Source organism: Salmo trutta, chromosome 6 (assembly GCF_901001165.1).
Source record: "Salmo trutta chromosome 6, fSalTru1.1, whole genome shotgun sequence".
Lineage (NCBI taxonomy): Eukaryota > Metazoa > Chordata > Actinopteri > Salmoniformes > Salmonidae > Salmo > Salmo trutta.
In genome coordinates, this window is record NC_042962.1 from 30,603,117 (window position 1) to 30,625,843 (window position 22,727).

The window sequence follows — 22,727 nt, forward strand, 5'->3', positions numbered from 1 at the left end:
GAACCCATTATACTTATACTATCTATACAAGGAGGTGGGCAACTATTACTGTACCTTCGTGTCTATTAGATCATCCTATTGAAGCTGGTCATGACATAGGGAATAGGTGTATTTCACAGTGTGGTGGAAGAGCAACTCTGTCTGAGTGAGTGTGTCTCCCAGAGGACAGGAAGCTTTTGTATAGCTCCTTGTTTCAGATACCTCCTTCTCCTCCTGTCCCTTCTCCTGCTCCTCCTCTTCAGAAACACAACCCAAGTGTCACATTTGATTTTTTTATTTATTTAACCTTTATTTTGACAGGGAAGTCACGCTGAGACCAAGGTCTCTTTTACAGATGAGCTCTGTAGATACAAAAAAATATATACATTTCTATACAATAAAACAAGTAATATACACAATAATCACAAAAATCCACACAATCATACACACAAAACAATCATACACACGTTTCAGCGTCTCAGTCTGAGTGACAAGCTGGGAGTGTCCAGACTGAGGCAGCTGAGCACCAGCGGTCAGTCTCTCCTTCAGTACCTGAGGCGTGCCTATGGCAGCCTGCCAAGAACAGGGCACAACACAGTGCAGCCAGTCCAGCTCAGCACTGCTAGGCACAGTTTAGCACTGCACAGCACAGTAGTGACTAGTGAATTCTGATGAGAAAACGGTAATACACTGACTCACTGAATCGATGCTGCTGGCAGCTCAGAGGCAGACATTTCATTTCCTTCTAAATTAAATCATCTTTCGAGAGACCTTCCGATCTAGTTCATCACACTACCTTCAGCAGGCTTCTTTACACATTAAAAGGTGCCCACATGGACTATTTTTACAGAGCCCTTTGGAAAATTGTGTCTTGGAAACGAAGCCACAAGGCATGACACAGTGTGACAATGCCAAACATTTAGGATAAAAATAGGGTGAAAATTGGTCATGTAACCCCATGTTTTTCCCCTTAACCAAATTAGTAGTCACCTTGTCCACTGAAAGGGCAGAAACAGACAACTAAAGACTGTCCTAGTTAGACACTTGCTGAGCAACAGATCTCAAGAAGCACATACATTATAAATCATATTCTCTTGTCATCAAGTATACGCCTAGTAGTATATGCCTAGTAGTATATGCCTAGTCTTCAACTTGGGTCAGATGGCATTATTGTAGGGTTTATCGTATGGCCCTACATTTCGCTAGACTGTTTATGACATCCAGTCTGTTTATGCCATCAGAGTGGTCCTTGTCACTCAAACAGATCTGGAACCAGGCTAACAATAAGTGAGGTTAGACTGGGTGCATCTTTCAGGCATAATAATGCATTGCAAAGTGTTGTTAGTTACCACAACAGTGGCACGGCAATGTGTCTTAAAATAACAGGGTTCCTCTGGGACACGTGTCCCTCCCATCCTGGTGTCCAGTTTACCATTGTGCCATGCTGTATTTGGGGGGGGGGGGGGCTTAGTCTAATGTCACTGCTGGGGACAGCTGCGTGATTAGAGCTTTACAGGTCAACACTGTTCTGTCTTCTGATCAGGTGATGGTTTTCTAAGAAACTGAAAAGTGATGTAGCCTACACAACAGGCTTATTTGGGTATTGGAAAAAACACCTTCAAACTTTTTGGATAATTATATGACTTCTACATTTGATTATATCAAATGTAGTAGTCATATAATAATCCAGAGTGACTCATTTAATAGTGGGATAGTGAGAATATTGTATGCACAATTACAGTATCCAAAGGCACCTTTATAAAGTAATCTTGATCTTACCCATGATGGCAAATCAGAAGTTGTCAGGCTTTGTTGGACAGTTCTCTCCTCTTGTTCAAAGAATGCCAAGGCTCTGTACATTCGGGTGTTCTTGCCTCCTGTGTTTCTCCTCCACCAGAAAAATATCACAAGCCCTATTAGAAGCCAACTAAAACTAAATTCAAAATATCCCAAAACATATATGGGGAAAATGAGCACGAATGTCTTCGTAAACTGAATCCATGTCTGGGTTAGGTCACCCGCAGACGACCCAGACGTGTCATTGCCGATGTCTCTTGGTTGAACTACGTTGGTATTGGGGTCGGTGTGAACATGGCTCGGTGCGTTTTGCCCATTCTCCTTTGATCCAGCAGAGCTCCCATTATGTGCATGGGCACCTCGTACAGCCGTCATACTGTCTCTTGACATTCCTTGCTTTGCGCCCACAGTTTTGATGGATTTTAGAGTAAAGACCTAAACCGAGGCTTCTTCTCTTCTTTATAAAACTATCACCAATGTTCAACCTCCTGCGCAGAGCGCAAAGACCCTCTATCAACCCCAGATTACGCTCACGTTAGTTCACCCGCATCCAACCCCATTTTGTCCTGCTTGCTTCCCTAATACCGCGTTGAGTTCGTGTAGTCCATTTGCCATAACTACTGCAGTCTTACTCTTCGAACACACGTGCTCCTCTCTCAGCGCACGTTCGCGTTCTGTGCTCCTTCTCAGGTTAACGTTTTTCGTCATGAATATTATTCTGGAGGCAGCTTTGCACAGTGGTCAATAGCAAAGTCAGAACATCTGATGTGAAACCAGTTGAGGCTGCTGAGGGGAGGACTGCTCATAATACTAGTTAGGAGAAGTAAATGGAATGGCATCAAACACGTGGAAACCATGTGTTTGATGTATTTGATACCATTTCAGTCCAGCCATTACCATGAGCCCATCCTCCCCAATTAAGGTGTCACCAACCTCCTGTGTGTTAAACCTAACCATAACCACACTGCTAACCATAATACCTAACAATTAACAATTAATTAATTAATTGACAATTAAGACATTTTAGTTTTCATACATTTTTACAATATAGCCAATTCTGACTTTGCAGCTGGCCTAAGTGGAAATCACTCAGTTCTGCCTCCAAGACAAGACTCCTGACAATAAACGTCAACTTCTACTCCTTCAGGGAACTGTTGGTCAAGGCAGCTCCATGCGATAGAGGCACAAAATCGCAAGCCTGTACCCGGCAACTGTAGAGACATGCTCATGTATGGACCACTAAGTAATAATAATAATAATAATTATTATTATTATTATAATTATTGACAACAGTTATCCTCTTCATCCATCATCATCTTTGTCACTTTTACTTTAGCCCATTGGTAAATGGCTTTTCAAAACATAATGCACAAATGACCATCACACTCTCATTCAAAGGTTGACTGAAATAGGCCAGGATCTGGCTTCTTGCAAGTGGTTTGAGAATTATCTGTCAGATAGGACTCCCTGGATGATTTCTGATGGTGTCAAGTTTCCTGGATATTACAAAAGGTGTTAGAGCTGCAATGTGACTCTGTCACCTTACAGAAAGCCCTGGTTAGTTTCAAAAGTGTACTTGATTGATGTGGGCTAGAATACAAACATGTTGCTCTCTAATTCTTTAAAAAATGTTTCAGATGAACTTCATATGTATTCATTGGATGGTTCACCCATCGATTGGGTTCCTGCCTATAAATATCCGGTCATTTGGATTGACAAAGACTTCATGTTGAAAAAACATATGGATGAAGTAGTTAAAAAGCTAAGATTTAAAGTGGGCTTCTTTTTAATAAATATACACTGCTCAAAAAAATAAAGGGAACACTTAAACAACACAATGTAACTCCAAGTCAATCACACTTCTGTGAAATCAAACTGTCCACTTAGGAAGCAACACTGATTGACAATACATTTCACATGCTGTTGTGCAAATGGAATAGACAACAGTTGGAAATTATAGGCAATTAGCAAGACACCCCCAATAAAGGAGTGGTTCTGCAGGTGGGGACCACAGACCACTTCTCAGTTCCTATGCTTCCTGGCTGATGTTTTGGTCACTTTTGAATGCTGGCGGTGCTTTCACTCTAGTGGTAGCATGAGACGGAGTCTACAACCCACACAAGTGGCTCAGGTAGTGCAGCTCATCCAGGATGGCACATCAATGCGAGCTGTGCCAAGAAGGTTTGCTGTGTCTGTCAGCGTAGTGTCCAGAGCATGGAGGCGCTACCAGGAGACAGGCCAGTACATCAGGAGACGTGGGGGAGGCCGTAGGAGGGCAACAACCCAGCAGCAGGACCGCTACCTCCGCCTTTGTGCAAGGAGGAGCAGGAGAAGCACTGCCAGAGCCCTGCAAAATGACCTCCAGCAGGCCACAAATGTGCATGTGTCTGCTCAAACGGTCAGAAACAGACTCCATGAGGGTGGTATGAGGGCCTGATGCCCACAGGTGGGGGTTGTGCTTACAGCCCAACACCGTGCAGGACCTTTGGCATTTGCCAGAGAACACCAAGATTGGCAAATTCGCCACTGGCGCCCTGTGCTCTTCACAGATGAAAGCAGGTTCACACTGAGCACTTGACAGACGTGACAGAGTCTGGAGACGCCGTGGAGAACGTTCTGCTGCCTGCAACATCCTCCAGCATGACTGGTTTGGCGGTGGGTCAGTCATGGTGTGGGGTGGCATTTCTTTGGGGGGCCGCACAGCCCTCCATGTGCTCGCCAGAGGTAACCTGACTGCCATTAGGTACCGAGATGAGATCCTCAGACCCCTTGTGAGACCATATGCTGGTGCGGTTGGCCCTGAGTTCCTCCTAATGCAAGACAATGCTAGACCTCATGTGGCTGGAGTGTGTCAGCAGTTCCTGCAGGAGGAAGGCATTGATGCTATGGACTTGCCCGCCCGTTCCCCAGACCTGAATCCAATTGAGCACATCTGGGACATCATGTCTCGCTCCATCCACCAACGCCACGTTGCACCACAGACTTTCCAGGAGTTGGCGGATGCTTTAGTCCAGGTCTGGGAGGAGATCCCTCAGGAGACCATCCGCCACCTCATCAGGAGCATGCCCAGGCGTTGTAGGGAGGTCATACAGGCACGTGGAGGCCACACACACTACTGAGCCTCATTTTGACTTGTTTAAAGGACATTACATCAAAGTTGGATCAGCCTGTAGTGTGGTTTTCCACTTTAATTTTGAGTGTGACTCCAAATCCAGACCTCCATGGGTTGATAAATTGGATTTCCATTGATTATTTTTGTGTGATTTTGTTGTCAGCACATTCAACTATGTAAAGAAAAAAGTATTTAATAAGATTATTTCATTCATTCAGATCTAGGATGTGTTGTTTAAGTGTTCCCTTTATTTTTTTGAGCAGTATATTTAGCCTCTCCCTAAATGGCAGGAAGCAGATTGTACAGTCAACTTTCCTTTCTTGACTATGGTGATGGCACCTTTTACCAGATCGCAGCAGACACTACACTTAAATCTTTGGATGCCCTCTACCATAGCGACCTTCACGTTATCACAGGTGACAGTTTTAATACTCACAACTGCATCCTGTATCAAAAGGTTGGCTGGTCCTCATTAAAGTCCCATCATTATTCCCATTTTGTTTACAAAGCTCTACTACACAAGCTTCCAATTTACCTAACTTCGTTGCTAACGAATAAAGAATGAGCTACCAAACCCGCTCGCAGGATTGGTTAGCTCTGGAGGTCCCTCTTTAGTTTTAGTGTCCCCCATTGTAGGAATAACCTACAAAATTCCTTGCATCTCGATTCCCTGGTGCCACTAGGGCAGTTTAGGACTCTGGTATTGAATTAATTTATTGGGGATTGCAATTGTTTCGATTGATTGTAGTGGTTTATTTGTTGAAATTATGACGTTGAGGTTGTGCCTTGTGGTTATTTTTAATATTCTGTTCGTGAGAAAATGTTTGTAGGCTAAGCAGGGCACCATTGGGAATGATACCCTGGTCTCAATTTGGCTACCCTGAATAAATACAAGTTAATATATATTTTTTTGTGTATATATATAAATACACGTTTTTATATATATCAGATTGTTTGTGCCGTGTTGCCAACAGTTTGGCATGACAATTCATAGCCCACAGGCCAAAAGATGTCAATAGTGAGTATTTTCCATTTTACCGTCCAAACGCATTGTATGCAGCACGTGAGACACTGGTGTTCCCCTTGGACCGGTTCGTACCAAACACATTATCCAGTGAGGCTACAAATGCATCGCTTTCTTCCTTAACTAGATTTAATGGCGAAAATGCTGAAAAAAATGAAACATCACCATGCTAGAGTGGTTAATGCCACTGAAAGCTAGTTCAGGACGCGTATCGCGTTCAGCCAATTAGGTTGCAGCAGTCTGTTGTTTACCCCATGGAGGAGGGCTCAACATCAGGAAGTAGCATTAGCCACTAGCAAGGTACGCTGTATTGATGTGTAATATTGTAATTATTGTTGAAACAAATATTATATATATATATATATATATATTATAATAATAATAATACAAATTAAACAACAAAATAATAAAAATGTGATTAATCCTCAAAAATAAAATATAAAAATATATATTTTTTTATAGTTTTTTTCTGCCTTCTCGCCATTAAATCTAATTAAGGAGGAAATCGACGACTTTGCATCCTGAATTGAGAATATTTTAGGTACGAACCGGTTCACGGGGATATGAGTGTATTGCCGGCTGCATACAATGCGTTTGGACGGTAAAATGAAACCATAAATACCAGATCAATAACGCCATTTGCTGGCCTTCGCTTTGTTTGGGCTAGACAATTTCATAAGAGCAGAAACTGACTAGCACCCGGGCTACACTAAATAAAGCATATTCATGCAGTTTTTAATTTGTTTTAATCTGCATGATGATTATATGGTTTAACACAGATTTGCCAATATAATGGCATTTAGTCATTGTATAGGAGGGTCTGGATTTGCAATGATAAATATATGTATCTGCTATTGATATATTCGGACTGTGTATCCATGGTGATTCGTTCTGTGCGTCCAGAGAGCTCTTCGATCGGTTGAAAATCCTGTTGTCAAGAGAACATGACGCACTTACCTTAGTTTCAGTTAAGTGCGCTTGCGCAATCGAAATCTGGTGTCAAGGCGCTGAATAATGGCAACACAAATTCGTAAGCTTTATTTCTGATATAAGTTGAATATTTCATGAGGAAGAGACAGGCGATAACATGCCTACAGATAAGGTAAAATGGTGACTAAATACATAACAATTTTACACATATATGCGTGCAAATGTAGAGGTAGGTAACGTTAGGCTAGCTAATTTAGCTAACTAGCTACATCTCACCCGTACAGTAGTAGTAGCTTGCTAGCTAGCTAACGCCAACGTTAGTTATTCCAGACAGGAATAACCTGCTTTAGCTAGCTATCTAACTAACTTAGTAACGTTAGCTAGCTATATTGCTAGAGGACAATCTACAAGCAAGACTAGTTAGTTGATTGGTTATCAAACCAATTGATAACTAGCTAGCTACATTTATAGCTATGCATCAATATTCTTTCCAGCAAAGTCAGTCTTGGTTATTGCTGTGCGCATTGTCAGTGAGAATAATGATGTATTCCTTGTCTATTATTTAGAAAATAACAAAGGAAGATACATGGAAATCAGATGACCTTAGGAGGCACATAAGGGTAAATTCAGTTACGTGACAAGTGTAGCAAAATGTTTTATGATAAGCTTGTCTCGATTGTATCATGTGCAATGAATAATGTGTCTTGTTGTCAGGGTGGAGGACACAATGAAGACTCTAGCAGCAGCAGGAGGAGAGATGATGAGAGAAGACACAGGACAGGAGAGTCAGTCGAGCGACGCCACAGAGACCCAGAGAGGGAGGCCAGAAGGGAGAGAGAGAAGAACAGAGAGAGAGATGGGACCCGAGAGAGAACAAAACCCAGAGATACAGACAAGGACAGGCATCAAGACAGAAGGAAAGACGGCTCGAGAGACAGGATGGGCGAAAAGGAGAGAGACAAAGAAAGGAGCAGAGAGCAAGATAAGGTTATTAAAGGCACAGAGAATGTTAAGTACAGAAATGGTGACAGAGACAGTCGGGACAAAATACATGATAGAGAAGAAAAAAAAAACAGGGATAGGGAGAGGGTAAAGGCCAGAGAAGGGGATACAGAGAGGACAAGGGAGAGGGAAAGAGATGAGCTGAGGAAGAGTGACAGGGATAAAGAGAAGGAGAAAAACAAGGAGAGTGAAACAGCTGAGAGGGACAGTGAGCGAAGGTCTGACAGAGATAGAAAGAGAAATGAGGAGAGAGCGGAGGGAGGGAGAGACAGGGATAGAGAGCATGATCGTGAGAAGAGAGATAGACATAAGGAGAGGGAGTATGTGAAAGAGAGTGAACGCTACAAGGACAGATCGCAGAAAGACAAGGAAAGAAAAGAAAGATACACGGACAAAGAGCATTCAGGACAAAAGGAGGAAAGAGGTAAAGTTATCCAGGTGAAAAATATGTCAACATCTTACTACCTCACTAAACATCGTATGTCAATACATTTTTATTTTTTATTTCAGAATATAGGGAGCAACATAGAAAAGAAAAGGAGGAGAGAGAAAGGAGACACAAAGAGAGAGCACAACACGTAAGCATCTTTGATATTGTCCTTAACATGTTCTTTATTCCCCAAATGAAATATAAGGTATCAACACCCCAATGGTCTGACTGGTTCCGCTGGCTTACACTCTGGGGTGAAGTTTCCCCTAGGTACAGATCTAGGATCAGCATCACCTCCCCCAATCCTAACCTTCTTAACCGTTAGTGGTTAAAATGTAAAACTGATCCAAGATGTAAATGTACGAGCAGAATCCAGGGACAACCTCACCCTACTCCCTGGCTCACATCCTGGGGTATATTTTTGTTACAGGATACAGGTGAAAGTCGGAGACATGGCGGTGAATCCAGAGAAGTGGAGCGTGAGCGAGTGCACTGGGAACGGAAGGGGCCGGATGGAGAGAGGGAGGGAAAGAGGGATAAACATAGAGAGAGGAGGCACAGAGAAGAAGCAGGTCCTGAGATGGATCCCACAGAACGGACCGGCACCAAGAAATCATCATCATCATCCTCAGACCTCAGAGTTCACAAGGATAAGACAGAGCCTGTTAAAACTAAGGTTAGTGTCATAAAGTCAATAGTTTATTCAAAGTGCATTTTACAACACAGTTTACATCATTAAAAAGGAATAAAATAATATAGGAAAAGGGAATATGGCGAAAACAACAAGTGATAAACAGTCCCTCTCCCTTTTCAATAGATGTTCCTCATATATAATATATGGGTTTTCATGGCTCTTTTTTTCCTGTGTGTTTCCCCCTGTTTGAGCCAGGAAGTAGTGATGCGATCTGAGTCAGCGTGGAGGTCTAGTCAGAAACTATTAAGTGACACAGAGGAGCCCGTAAGACTTTTTTCATGATGGGGTTTTTCTCATATCTATCTACCGTCAATACGTCTGCTAGCATGAGAATAGAGCATGGCTATTTGTTTTGGACCATAGCTGCTTAACACACACCCAATTCAGACCAAGAGCGTTGCATTTTGAATTGAGGACTGTCAAAATTGACTGAGGCATTTTGTATGTTTCAGTGCATCTAAAATCAGATAAGTTGACAAGCCTTGTCTATAGATATACAGGGTCCATACTTGCAAGCATTTAATGTTCAATGGGTTAACACACACAGAATGCGTATCAGCCAATGAAAAGTGTTGATTTACTTGCATATGACCCAACGCTAAATTGTAGCTCGTCCCATCAGATAGCATGTTAAAAGTTAGCCCTATGCTAACTTCAAGAGGTGGCACTGATTGATTATAAGTGCATCAGCCAATTAGAATCGTTGAAGTAGTTGGACGTGTTCCAACACTTGTTCATGGATGGAAGTGTTATTAATGTACATAAGTCCAACAGCATGTTCTGATCATCAAAGCAACTCTCACATGTATTTGACTGACTGGTCAAATTACTTTCTGTGTAAAGTGCCTACCACGTAATTGTCGCAGATTGTGGCAAGGACCGGTGGTGGACAGTTTTTTTTCCTAAAAAAAAAATGCTTGCTGCGAGTGGGCTCTATTCAAACCCACAGTTAAATGCACTATCGATTGCGAGTCAACCACTTTAACAGTATGTGCCACCGTGAAGCGAAAAATGTGAAAATGTTGTTTAACATTAGTAGTAGCCAAGTCAAGGATACATCAGTGCAATATTGGCACACAACATTTTGTTACAGACCAACAGATCAAGTAAACCTTGAATTTGTAGGTTTAAAATATCCCTCCAGTGGCCAGGGTTGACCTATTTTAAGAAATGCCATTGGTTGGTGGATATAAAGATATATTAAGATCTTTCATAGACTGAATAAATTGTGCCAAGATATAATCAGTACCACCTGTTGGGGTTAGCATAGGGCTAACGTGTTATCTGAAGGGACCAGCTACAATTTAGCATCACATGCATGTATATCGCCGCTTTTCATTCGCTGATATGCATTTGGTGTGTGAGAACCCATTTAACTTTAAATGCTTGCTTATGTTAACATGGCCCCACAGTATTCTCCAATCTGTTCTAATATTTCTCTTTCATTATTGGCAGATGTTTGCAGTGGCACCTTTTGTTGATGGCTTCATTGCTTTGCTTGCCTTCACATGCAGTGCATTCGGAAAATATTCAGATCCCTTGACTTACAAGTTACAGCCTTATTCTAAAATGGATGAAATATTTATTTTTTCTCAAACCTACACACAATACCCCATAAAGAAAACACTGTTTTTTATACATTTTTGCAAATTTATAAAAAATATAAACCTGAAATATCACATTTACATAAGTATTGGATTGGATGGATGGAGAGGGTCGCTGCACAGCTATTTTCAGGTCTCTCCATAGATATTTGATCGGGTTCAAGTCCGGGCTCTGGCTGGGCCACTCAAGGACATTCAGAGACTTGTCCTAAAACCATTCCTGTGTTGTCTTGGCTGTGTGCTTAGGGTTGATGTCTTGTTGGAAGGTGAACCTTCGCCCCAGTCTGAGGTCCTGAGTGCTCTGGAGCAGGTTTTCATCAAGAATCTCTCTGTACTTTTCTCCGTTCATCTTTCCCTAGATCCTGACTAGACTCTCTGCCGCTGAAAAACATCCCCACAGCATGATGCTGTCACCACCATGCTTCACCGTAGGGATGGTGCCAGGTTTCCTCCAGACGTGACGCTTGGCATTCAGGCCAAAGCGTTCAATCTTGGTTTCATCAGACCAGAGAATCTTGTTTCTCATGGTCAGAGTCCTTTAGGTGCCTTTTGGCAAACTCCAAGCGGGCTGTCATTTTCCTTTTACTGAGGAGTGGCTTCCGTCTGGCCAGTCTACCATAAAGACCTGATTGGTGGACTGCTGCAGAGATGGTTGTCCTTCTGGAAGGTTCTCCCATCTCCACAGAGGATTTCTGGAGCTCTGTCAGAGTGACCATCGGGTTCTTGGCCACTTCCCTGACCAAGGCCCTTCTCCCCTGATTGCTCAGTTTGGCCGGGTGGCCAGCTCTAGGAAGAGTCTTGGTGGTTCCAAGTTTCTTCCATTTAAGAATCCAAGCGGGGTCCCGAGTGGCGCAGCGGTCTAAGGCACTGCATCTCAGTGCAAGAGGCGTCACTACAGTCCCTAGTTCGATTCCAGGTTGTATCACATCCAGCCGTGATTGGGAGTCCCATAGGGCGGCGCATAATTGGCCCAGCGTTGTCCCCAAGAATTTGTTCTTAACTGACTTGTCTAGTTAAATAAAGGTTAAATTAAAAAAATGATGGAGGTCACTGTGTTCTTGGGGACATTTAATGCTGCAGAAATTTTTTGGTACCCTTCCCGAGATCTGTGCCTCGACACAATCCTGTCTCGGAGCACTACGGACAATTCCTTCAACTTCATGGCTTGGTTTTTGCATTGACATGCAGTGTCAACTGTGGGACCTTATATAGACCGGTTTGTGCCTTTCCAAATCATGTCCAATCAACTGGATTTACCACATGTGGAGTTCAAGTTGTTGAAACATCTCAAGGATGATCAATGGAAACAGGATGCATCTGAGCTCAATTTAGAGTCTCATAATAAGGTATTTCAGTTTTTATTTTTAATACATTTGCAAAAAAAATTAAAACCTGTTTTCACTTTGTCATTATGGGGTATTGTGTGTAGATTGTTGGGGGTAAAAAAATTGTATTATCAGTTTTATAATAAGGCTGTACTGTAACAACATGTGGAAACAGTCTGAATACTTTCCAAATGCACCCATGCTCCAGCTTGTTGCATGGTAACATTTACATGGATTTACTATTTCTGTAAATGCTCTGTATATTTGTCTATGTATTTAACTAATAGGCGTGCGTTCAGTTGAAGAACGTCGCGATTATGGTGGCTTAGAGGGTGATTGTGTATGGTGTGCTGCACAAGTTTTGTGATTTCAAGTGGTCACACCCATATTGACCAGGCCACACCCACCAAAAGAGCAAGCGTACCTCAAAGGACGAACGGTGAACACCGTTTTTGGTAAACGTGTCATTAAGTACAAACCGCAACGTAGCAAATGTTGAACCAAACTGAATGCACCGCAGGTCTCACATGAAATTAGATATGGTAAATACAAGCTATTGACTGAAATGAATTGCATCTGAAATTAACTGCATCTCTAGGTGGAAATCGCGGAGGCTCCGGCTAAGGACCATGGCTATGATGAAGCTCAGGACTATGAAGAGGACTTTGAGGTGAGAAGAGTCAAAGCCTATAGAGGGTGCATTTTCTTAGTAACTCATTTGTATTTCAGTTTTTTTCTTTTGTTTCATTATATATCACGCATGCTTTAAATGGATTGCTTTTCCAGAAAATGGTGAGTGATTAAATGTATTCAAGCACTGACAAGCAGCATTGAGATGGTAATTACACATGTTACTAGTTGTTACAACACCATTATAAAGAGCAACTTAAAACTGATGTTTTATCCCCAAAGGATTATGAGGAGGATTTTGAGGATGCGGATGACAGCGAGGGAGAGGATGAAAAGCAGACACTCAGCCATGAAGCGAAAGAAGAGAGGGAGGAAATTAGTTCACAGAGGAGGGAGGAGATCGAGGCCATTCAGAGAGCCATGGATGAGGAGAACGAGAGAGTGGGCTCGGCCCAGCCCAGGCTAAGCACAGAGGAGGACGACAGACCCAAAAGATCAAGAGGTATGGTAAATGCTCAACACTACTCGGTAGTAATCAAGAGTGCATACCGTAGCAAAACGTTTTCGAATGGAAAACCAAAAATGTTTGTTTCTTATTGGATCATTCTGGTAGGTTGCTTCCCGTTTCAGCCCGTTTGGTTGATACGACCCTGGTATAAACAATAAAGACTTGTTTATTATTTAGGACTGTCTTTTAGGAACAATTTTACAAAGCCTGTTTGAATAACGAAAACATTTCTTGGCCATAGATTCTGAAACGCCTCAAAGTAAAGTTTCACAGCACGGGAGGTTCATGGACTTTGTCGCTGCGAAGCATCGTGAGGTCAGCAAAAAGGTTGCCAGCAAACAGAAGTAAGTCTAATGGAACTAACTGTGAGTGTGATAAGTATTTAAAGAGAGGGAAATGCAGTTTAAATTGATAGATTCAGAGCTCTACTTTAAACCCTGTGAGTCAACTGATGTGAAGAGTAAATTCAGCAACGCTTGAAGGACAGTGGAAGTTTACAATAGGGCTTTTTTATTGTTATTAGGGGTTCACAGTGAAGCTTTGAAACCTATTGTTATTCTCTGAATTGATAGATTTATTTCCCCTTGACATGGTCAAATATCTCAAATATAGATTGGTAACTTTTTTAGAATTTGCCACACAGAAACTAGAGGCCATGAGTAACTTCATCAAAAATAATGGCACCGATTGGCCTATAGGTGGCGCTTATATAAGCAGTCTCACTTAAAACCTTATATCCGTCACCCCAGTTTGACCTAGAAACTTGAAAGCTAAGGGTCACAACCAATGTTCCCTCTAAACTGTACACTGGCACGCAGCTCCCATTAGTTAACACTATCAACATTTCCCTTTACTGTGGGAATTGTGATTGAGTCAACGCAATATTAGCCACTTTCAATGCAACATCCCGAAGGGAAAAAAAAACTATGCACAACTTAGTATGCAAAACTAACTATGCAAGAGAGCGCATTGGAGTAGGATTCTATTGCATTGACAGGCACCGCTCAGGCCCATACTCTACAAATACCGGTGCGCCATAACCAATCAGAGTTGCAGTAGGCCTATATGCAAATAGACCGTTGCCATATATGGATTTGTGCTATTCACTTTGAGCTGGATTATTAGCGCTTGTTTTGAGATCAAGGCTTTAGCTGATGATAGCCACGTGTGCACATTTGTTCATATTCTTTGCTAATTAGTGAGTTATTAGTCCAGTTATAGCTAATTTGTAGTCAGCAATGTGCGAGTGATTGCTTCCTACAAGAGCACAAAATGTGTACATGCATCTAGCCATCTTTGAAAAGGGAATCAGGTAAAGCGCTTTCTTTTATGTCTTAAAGGGGCAGTGTTGTATTTTGAGACAGGCTTGAATAAGCTAAGTACCCAATAGGCAGAGGGTAGAATCATTTGTCTGATTCTCTGTAATAATTGTATGGGAATAATAAATGCATTTTATTTTGTAAAGTGGTTTCTTGCATCAAACACAACAAAACAAAACGTTCAGTCATCTCCTTGTCTGGAAGACAAGTGGATAAACAGGTTAATGTCAAACCCTGCATGTTTTTTTCAAAAGTCTCATGGAATGGGGATCTACATTGAACACCACACATTGGCTGCTACTGTAGGCCGAACGATAGAACTGCTATTTCCATGTTAAAATGTTATGTGATGCATTTTCATCATTGTTTTTTATGGTAGGCCACTCTGGTAGGCCTACATTATGATCAAATAGCCACAGTAGCCTGATTGGCCACTGTTAAAACAGTAAATTAAAGCGGGTACAGCCTCAGTGTTCACAGTAAACGCATCCTGGAAGTTGCACAGAGATTTCACAAGGTTCAGGTTTTCACTCAGCAGAAAAATATCAGAGGGAACATTGGACACGGCCCCACGACCCCAGGGGTTGCCTGATTTGAAAATTAAGTTGAGAGAAAATCTGAAATCAATTTTTTTTTTTTAAATTGCGGTTTCTGTTTTCTTCCTACAAATGTGGCTCAATCTTTTGAACAGTTTAAGCTACAACATATTATGACCTCATCCCTGAGAGATAAGACTCTCACTTATGTGTCTTCTGTTTCCCTAAAGCCTCGCAGGACTCATTAGAACAGAGTGGACCAGACCAGGCACTAAATAAGACGGGGGGGGAAACATCATCAATAATGATGTTCTTTTCTACACAGAATATCATACAAAATTATTGCCTGATGATCTTCTGAACTTCCTATTACCTTTCTGATGCATTTTAGTCACTTCAAACCATAATTTCTTCATATTGAAATACTGTCAAAAGTACTGTCAGACAAATTTTTTAAAAAAGGAAACATTTGATTACATAATTTGTTTTACATGGTAGGGTTGCATTTTTATATATATATATATATATATATATATATATATATATATATATATTAAGCTAAGGGATTGGTGAAAAGATGGCGGAGTTATATCAAAAATCCTAGGTGTCCATTTAAACCACTGTAAATCAAACTCCACAATGGCCTATCAACTTGGACGTCCATAAGATGAACCGCAAGAACAAGGAATCTATTAAAAAAAAGCATTCTTTGCATATGTAACACTAATGCTCAAAATCATCTGCATTCATCTTCTCCTCATGAACCATGAGTCAGATTGACTCCATATTTGGTATATAGACTCAATGAATTAGCCTCTAATGAATTTGAGAAGGATTAGTTTCCGCATTCAATGTCGGCCACAGTACACCGCTATATGGCACTATGTCACACCAGGGCTATAAGAACTGAACAGATGGACAAGGGGCCATGAAATATGGTATGCACAGCTTATGTATATGTCCTTTAGAAACTGAATATAAAGCCACTGCAACCTTAGATGGCTGCACCAGACCAGTTAGTGGCACTATAGATGCCATTGGCAACACAGGATACTAGAGCAATAACTATTGATCAAGTGGACTTTGTTTCATGCAAATTAATGTTAGATTTAAATTATCTGGACAAACAATGTGAAATATTGTGATTAGTATATCTGTATAATTGCATATTGTTGCCCTATTATGTGGTCTGAACATAGTGAAAAGTGGATATTTTATTCAGCGTATTACAGCCGTGAGAGTATATTGCAGTATTTTGTTATGCTAGTGTCGAGTGTAGCAACTGAGATTTAAACCATTTACACAAACAGATTTGACCCGAGAATTGTTAAATAAACTCAATACATGAAGTGATGACTTTTAAGAATGACTTCCTGCTGCATTGAAAGATAACCAACCTACAGCACCAGACTAAACTTCACTTGTGTCGTCAATGTGGTATTGAGAGATAAACATAGTAATGTTTTCACTGATTGCACATAAAGGAAGATGGCTCCTACAGGATGGAGTGCTTGCTTTGTTACCCAACTGCTCTTGTGTCCTTTCTGTCATCCTGTGAACCCCGTTCATTGCTGATTGCAGCTATATTTGTTCTTTATTGTTAAAGAAGCACTTGTATCAACTTCCACTGTCCTCCAAGAGTTGCTGAATTTCCCCTTAATTTCAGTTTGCTCCTCAATTCATGTGCCTTGGTTGGAGAGTGAGATAGCTGCTGTGTTTCCTTCCCTAAACCTGCTCTATAATATCTCCTACTCTGTGTATGTGATATGGGCCCACCCCAGGAAACGCAGTACAGAGCTGCTTCGCCTGATCGACCTGGACTACTCCATCACCTTCTCCCTCCTGGATCTGCCCCCTGTCAATGAATATGACATGTACATCAAAAACTTTGGAACAACAAACACTAAACAGGTTTGTCTATGCTTATCAGACCTGGGTACAAATACTATTCAAAATCATTTCAATTACTTTATTTGGGCTTAATTGAGCTTTCCTGGCGCAAAGGAACCAATAGAATAGTCGCAAATAGTGCAAACGCCACCCATCTGGTACTCCAGACAGGCTACCGTAAACTCAAAGTATTTGAAAGATTTCAAATAGTGTCTGAACCATGGTCTGATCATTAATGACATCATTGTGACAGTAAGCTTGCTTGTCTTTTTATTCATATAAATGTGATAAATCCAATGCATCCTCACTTTCCAGGCTTACGTCCAGTGCAACGAGGACAATACTGATCGAGACATTCAAACGGAGGAGATCGAGATGAGCGAGAAGTGGACACAGCATCCTGCGGAGAGGAACGTAGGCTGTGGAGGTGAGGAAACGTGCACTGTGATCTGTATTCTATCAAATCAATGACTACATCCGAAATGGCACCCTACTCCCTTTATAGGGCACTACAGTTGACCAGAGCAAGTAGTGCACTATGTAGGGAATGTGCTGCCATTTGGAATGTGTTTTATTCCCACGTTGCAACAGGTCCTAAACTTTCCCACGAGGCGTCTGATGAATCTGTGACCAAACTGAGCATCGATTCACAGCGCCTAGCAACATTTCTGCGCTCAGCTTCACAGGTATAGCCTATGATACTACATTTTTCTTAGAATCAAAGTAACCATTTTTCCCGTTGCTATATTGCAGCAAATTTTCCCTCTTCTTGCCGTTACTACTGCTTTGTGCTCTCTGTTTTGCTGTTATTAGGTGGTTGCGGTACTGTTGGAAGAGGATAGGGCTGAGAAGCAATCACTGAAGAAGCTGAGGACTCAAGCAGACACTCTCTCTTTCAGCGACGGGTGTTTACAGCTCAATACCAAGCTTCCATTTCTATATGGCAAGTTACCTCACACCCAATTATAATGTCCGTACTTTGTGTTCAGCCATTCACCTTGCTGTCATTGCAGTGTAGAACAGTCCCTAATTAGCTCATGCCATGCACTATCAATCAACAACTTGGGTCTTGCCACTGTCCTGAACTGAAGGTCTCGCCTGTGTTCCCAAAGGCAGTACCCATAACAACGAATGCTATTTTTGCCATGTTTGTATATGAGCTAGTTTGTCTCGGTCTTGTTGTTGTCCCTGCTTGCAGGTCGTCAGATCAGCCTGGTTCAATTCTCCCAGGTGCAGAGGCAGACCATGCTGTCCGTGCACAGCCCCTCAGCCAAGCCCAGCGCCGTGCGCCTCGACAGCAAGACCATCATCTGTATCTGGAACATCTGGGAGCCCTCCCGCCCACAGAAGATTCTTGTCTATGAGTCCGAGGTGCCACTAAACCACTGCAACTCAGAGAGTCGTTTTAGATGGGGTTGCAAAATTCTGCTAACTTTCCCAAAATTCCCAGGTTTTCCAGAAATCCCTTTTGGAAGATTCCCGGAATAAGCAGGAAACCGCAACCAGGATTTCTGGGAAATCTGAGAATTTGAGGACATTTACTGGAATTTTGCAACCCTATTTGATGCTTTGATTTAGGATTTGATGTGCATTATCAACGAGGATACGTGTTTGAAGGGCTACACTGCCCATGTGTTACTGGATGGCATCAGCATTAGAGGAAACAAGACTGCAACTCTCTGATTTTACCCTTCAGGTGCACTGCTGCTGCTTCAGCCCTGGTAAAGCAACGCTGGTGTTTGCCGGCACGTCCGTGGGTTCTGTAGTCTTGTGGGACCTGAGGGAGCACGCCAGTGCCCACTACACTTTAAGAATAGGGGAGAACGACTGGACTCTCCGCCACCCAACCTTCTCCACAGGTCAGCAATCAAAGGATTTTCCCTCTGGCTCCATTTTTTTATCTTCAGCTCCCCAAACTGTACAAATTTTCCATTATGAAAAGTTTCAGGGTTTTTTTGCGCCGGGACTACTCATCTCTTTCTGTTTATTATTGTATTGCATGTAAGATATACATCAAGGCAGGCATTTTGATTTGGCTGACAACCATATAAAAATACTTCATCTACACTTTCATATGTACTCTAAGAATATCTTCTTGAACTGAGAGAGATGCGTATCAACTCCTAGTTTCCAGGAGTGTCATCTCCAGTTTTTGAGTAGGTTAGTGATGGCTGTTAATGTCACCTCCTCTGTCACCCTGTCATCAGATGCCGTGCTGGCAGCGTCGGGTCACATGTCCTCAGTGAGCTCTGTGGAGGCCGTCCCTGCCACTGTGGCTGAGGGCCTGAGGCCAGAGCTTCCCCTTTTGGCTTCTGACGAAGGTACTCCAACTAGACTTGGTGTGCCTCCCAATGATATCTTCTTTTTCCTGAAGTGTGCACTCGTTTACTACTTTCCACAAGTCTAAAAGCCTTGGATTGGTGCAGGCAGGGGCTAGTTGGAGTTTTCACCATATTTCTTATACCAGGCATTTTCTTTGAAATCTGTGAAGGGACGTAAACAAGTGCACACTTTGGGAGTAAGGAAAGATAATTGGGACATAGTCTATGAGAAACACACAATTATAGTAGCATTTTTTATGGTGAGCTAAAGTCTTCCTTTAATTTCAAACTTAAGAGTCATCAGGATTGTCATTCCAGTTGGCTTCTCTTGATGGAAATGGGGTTCTGAATCTATGGGTAAGTGTCTTTAGTATGCTACAACGCCGCCCCATGCTTTTGCATCACCACTATAACTGCTTATACACTAACTGTATAACTGGTCATCTTGAATTATGCGTTTGGTCTGTTTACTAACCGCACAGAAGGATCATTATTAAAGTGTCTTTCTGCAATGCTGTTGTTACCATCTCTGTCCCACAGGTGGTACTGGAGCTCCCTAAAGCCAACGACGCTGGCTCGCACACAGACCTGGGTGAGTCAGTCCCGTTTAACATGTTTCCTCCATTACTTTCAATGTTTTATTTTTTTCTCCCACTCAATTGACCCTGGCCGTTTCTCTTGCAGGGCTCCGGCCTGGGGGCAAAGTGAAACTGCTCCACAGTTCCACAGTCCTCACCGCCAGCGAGAGGTGAGACGGATAGATATTTAATTCATCACTGCCAGTCAGTGGGCCCAAAATACCCACAACGTGGGCCCCGCGGTACACAACAAGCTTGTTTTTACATGTCGTACGGACAGTTGTTGTTGTTGTCGGCTGACAAGACTGACATGATTCAGTGGTCAAATATGTATCAGTTAACGTGCAGCTGGTGTTGTGTGTTTTTTCCCCCCTGGTATCTCGTGACCTACTGATACGACTGGGTATTTATTTCAGTCTGTCACTTTCTCTCTCTCTCCAGGTCTTCGACGCGAGACGCTAAGAAAACAACACTGTTACAGACACTGCTGTTAAAATTTTTGCCTTCTGATTCCAACCATTTTTTCATTGGCACAAATATGGTGAGCAGTATCAAATCAATGAATCATCTTCTCTCTCTGTTTCACTGTTTGCCATTTTAGACATCCTGGATATGACCAATGTTGTGGATGCGTCTCAAATTCTTGTAAAAAGTAGTGCACTGTATAGGGAATAGTGTGCCATTTTGAGGCGCATCCATCCAGTATGTCCAGGATCATGTAGACAGAATTAACAGAAGTCACACTGTGTCGTATGGTATGTATTGGGCAATGTGTGTTGTTCATAGGGTCTTGTGAACCATGTGACCAGTCACGGATTAAAGGCTCCTCCAAAGTTCTACAGGCCTCAGGTGGTTGGATTCAGACTTGTTGATGTCACCTCCATCGACTTTTCTCCCTTCGGAGAACCCATTTTCCTGGTGAGATCAGTGCTGTTGAGATTCATGTATCTGAGTTTCATGTTGTGTGCGTTTGTGCATGTTCGGGTGTATGTGAATGTTTTACGTATGAACTGTGTGTGTGCTTCTCTGTGTTCCAGGTGGGCTGTGGGGATGGCAGTGTCAGACTACACACAGTGCTGAGTGAGCAGCCTCTGATGGAGTGGGCCAGCAGTACAGCAGGGCAGCCAGTGGTGTCAGTACAGTGGGCCCAGACCAGGCCAACAGTCTTCTGTGTTCTGGATGCTGCCTCCTACCTTCACATATGGGACCTGCTGGAGAAAGACTTTGAGCCTGTGATCACTGAAAAGATTGATGCTGACAGGTAATTATTAATGACTCTTCTTAAAAAAAATTTTTTTTTTTTAAACTCTCAATTACAAAATGATTGAATTATGTATTTCAATGTTTGTCAGACGATGGCCCAAGACACAAAATGAAAGCATGCGGAGGGTTCTGTGTAAATAACAACGGATTAGTATGGAAACAACAAAGTGCAGGTGTCATTTGTATAACTACTGCATAACTAATGACGAGTAGAATGCAGATAAATGGATTTTAACTGGATGGAATATGAGTGATCACAGTTAGTGATTGGGGGAAGGTGTTTTTTTTTATTCTTACATCAATAATAAATGTTTTTGATGCCTGATTCATCTTTCTGTTTCTTTCTGTTTCTTTCTCCTCAGGGTAACAGCCATGGCTGTTTTTGGTGACCCTGCAAAGCAGAACACCTATTCAGGAATATCACTGGCAACGCAGTCGGGGAAGATAGAAATGCAGTATTTCAGCAAGAGATTTACAGTGCCTGAATCGGCTGACCTGGAGAAACTACAGATCATGATGCAGGAGGCCTTTTGAAGTTATATGTCAGGAGTGTATTCATTTGTGCAAACTGTTTAAAACGTTTTTTTTTTTACTGAATTTTTTTGCAATGAGTCATAGGGAATCATAACATATCACTAGTGTTTCTTATTGGACAAATTCAGTTAGTCCCTCCCCGTTTGCTTCCGTTTGGTTCCTAGTGGGTACAACCCAGGGGCTCACTGTGTTGGATAAAATTTGTTCACACAGTGGTCATTGCAGTCATCTCTAGATCAGTAAAGAGATCAACTTCAGAATGTAAACAGATATAAATGGACTATCTATTTCTATTACATTCCACATTAAGTTATTTTGTGTATTTGTTATTCTAAATACAGTAGATGCCATAGTGGCATGATATTGAAATACAATATTGTAATAAAAATGGCTTTGTTTGAGCTTATTTACAAATGAACAACTTTCGCATTTGCATACCGATAATGCCTGTTCTGTGTGTTTTATAGAAAATAAAAAAATGGACTTGGTGTTTTCTTCCCATCCAAATTACTCAAAGTGTGACACCAAACTTTCAGGGCTAAGTGTGACACCAAACTTTCAGGGCTAAGTGTGACACCAAACTTTCAGGGCTAAGTGTGACACCAAACTTTCAGGGCTAAGCAACATGATGCATGTATAGATGCTACTTTTCATTTTATCGATGTGATGTTAATACAATTACAGTATTTTGTCTATGAGAGAACTATCATTTTTCAAGATTTTTGTTACTTCATTAAATAAAGTATTTCATGTATTTCTCTGTCTTTTTTAAAATTATTCTCTATGCCCTGGTTTGCAAAAGGTTTTTCTGTGGGTAAACTCCGCGCCCCAAATAATATGGCTTTTTGGTAGGCCTAAAATAAATCGAATTCTTGAAATCATTCCAACATCAGAGACATGAGTCCAAACAGAACATTTTCACTCAATCAAGTGACCCGTATCCTAGCAACGAATGGTATGCGCTCGGCAATGAAGATTCTCTACAACATGGGAAGAGTTTTAGCTACAATGTGGTTGTAACTTGACTCGCTGACAACAGTCTTTGGTGTGAGAAAGAACTACTGTTTAGAACTACGGATGCTACCATGGTCACGGTCAGTGGTGTTTTTCTTCTGTTTCATAAATATTGACATCGTTGACGGATTAGATACTGTTTTTGATCAAAATGTCTCATGTCGTTGCCGGTTTGTATAGGCTACTTTAGAATCCATTAATAGAGAAAAGTTACTAAACATGAACATCTGCTTAGAT

The 22,727-nt window shown here is 41.8% G+C and overlaps 3 protein-coding genes across 9 annotated transcripts in view; 2 read left to right on the forward strand and 1 right to left on the reverse strand.

The window, feature by feature from the left end:
* The window catches only part of esyt2b (extended synaptotagmin-like protein 2b), a 51,869-nt gene extending 49,330 nt beyond the window's left edge, over window positions 1-2,539 (reverse strand). For 2 of the 3 annotated variants that reach the window (XM_029756156.1, XM_029756154.1), the window contains exon 1: window positions 1,759-2,538. In XM_029756156.1, the coding sequence (XP_029612016.1) occupies window positions 1,759-2,166 (408 nt within the window). In that variant the 5' untranslated portion in view covers window positions 2,167-2,538. Of the gene's footprint in view, window positions 1-1,758 lie in introns of all 3 variants that reach the window. The other variant, XM_029756155.1, reaches the window with a different exon arrangement.
* A 4,308-nt stretch (window positions 2,540-6,847) lies between these two features.
* Window positions 6,848-22,230, forward strand: dync2i1 (dynein 2 intermediate chain 1). Of its 5 annotated transcripts, none has more exons than XM_029756157.1 (23): window positions 6,848-7,014; window positions 7,409-7,462; window positions 7,557-8,268; window positions 8,355-8,422; window positions 8,705-8,950; window positions 9,164-9,232; window positions 12,496-12,567; window positions 12,810-13,029; window positions 13,277-13,379; window positions 16,672-16,801; window positions 17,096-17,207; window positions 17,372-17,466; window positions 17,594-17,723; window positions 17,979-18,151; window positions 18,477-18,639; window positions 18,988-19,101; window positions 19,397-19,458; window positions 19,642-19,693; window positions 19,786-19,849; window positions 20,121-20,220; window positions 20,466-20,597; window positions 20,717-20,940; window positions 21,305-22,230. In XM_029756157.1, the coding sequence occupies exons 1-23, from the start codon at window positions 7,000-7,002 to the stop codon at window positions 21,474-21,476; spliced, it is 3,282 nt and encodes a 1,093-aa protein (XP_029612017.1). In that variant the 5' UTR covers window positions 6,848-6,999; the 3' UTR covers window positions 21,477-22,230. The 5 variants fall into 5 exon arrangements, with proteins under 5 accessions (XP_029612017.1, XP_029612019.1, XP_029612018.1 ...); XM_029756160.1 differs by having other exon boundaries at window positions 6,855-6,942; XM_029756159.1 differs by lacking the exon at window positions 9,164-9,232.
* Window positions 22,231-22,485: 255 nt separating this feature from the next.
* wdr97 (WD repeat domain 97) overlaps window positions 22,486-22,727 on the forward strand; it is a 30,383-nt gene continuing 30,141 nt past the window's right edge. The window contains exon 1 of the mRNA XM_029756163.1: window positions 22,486-22,570. The gene's annotated coding sequence lies outside the window, so the exon portion shown is untranslated. The remainder of the gene's footprint in view (window positions 22,571-22,727) is intronic.

Coding starts and splice junctions, on each gene's coding strand:
- dync2i1 (XM_029756157.1), top strand. Junction 8,951..9,163: donor CAGAGCCTGTTAAAACTAAG/GTTAGTGTCATA, acceptor TGTTTGAGCCAG/GAAGTAGTGATGCGATCTGA. Junction 20,221..20,465: donor TTTTCATTGGCACAAATATG/GTGAGCAGTATC, acceptor TGTTGTTCATAG/GGTCTTGTGAACCATGTGAC.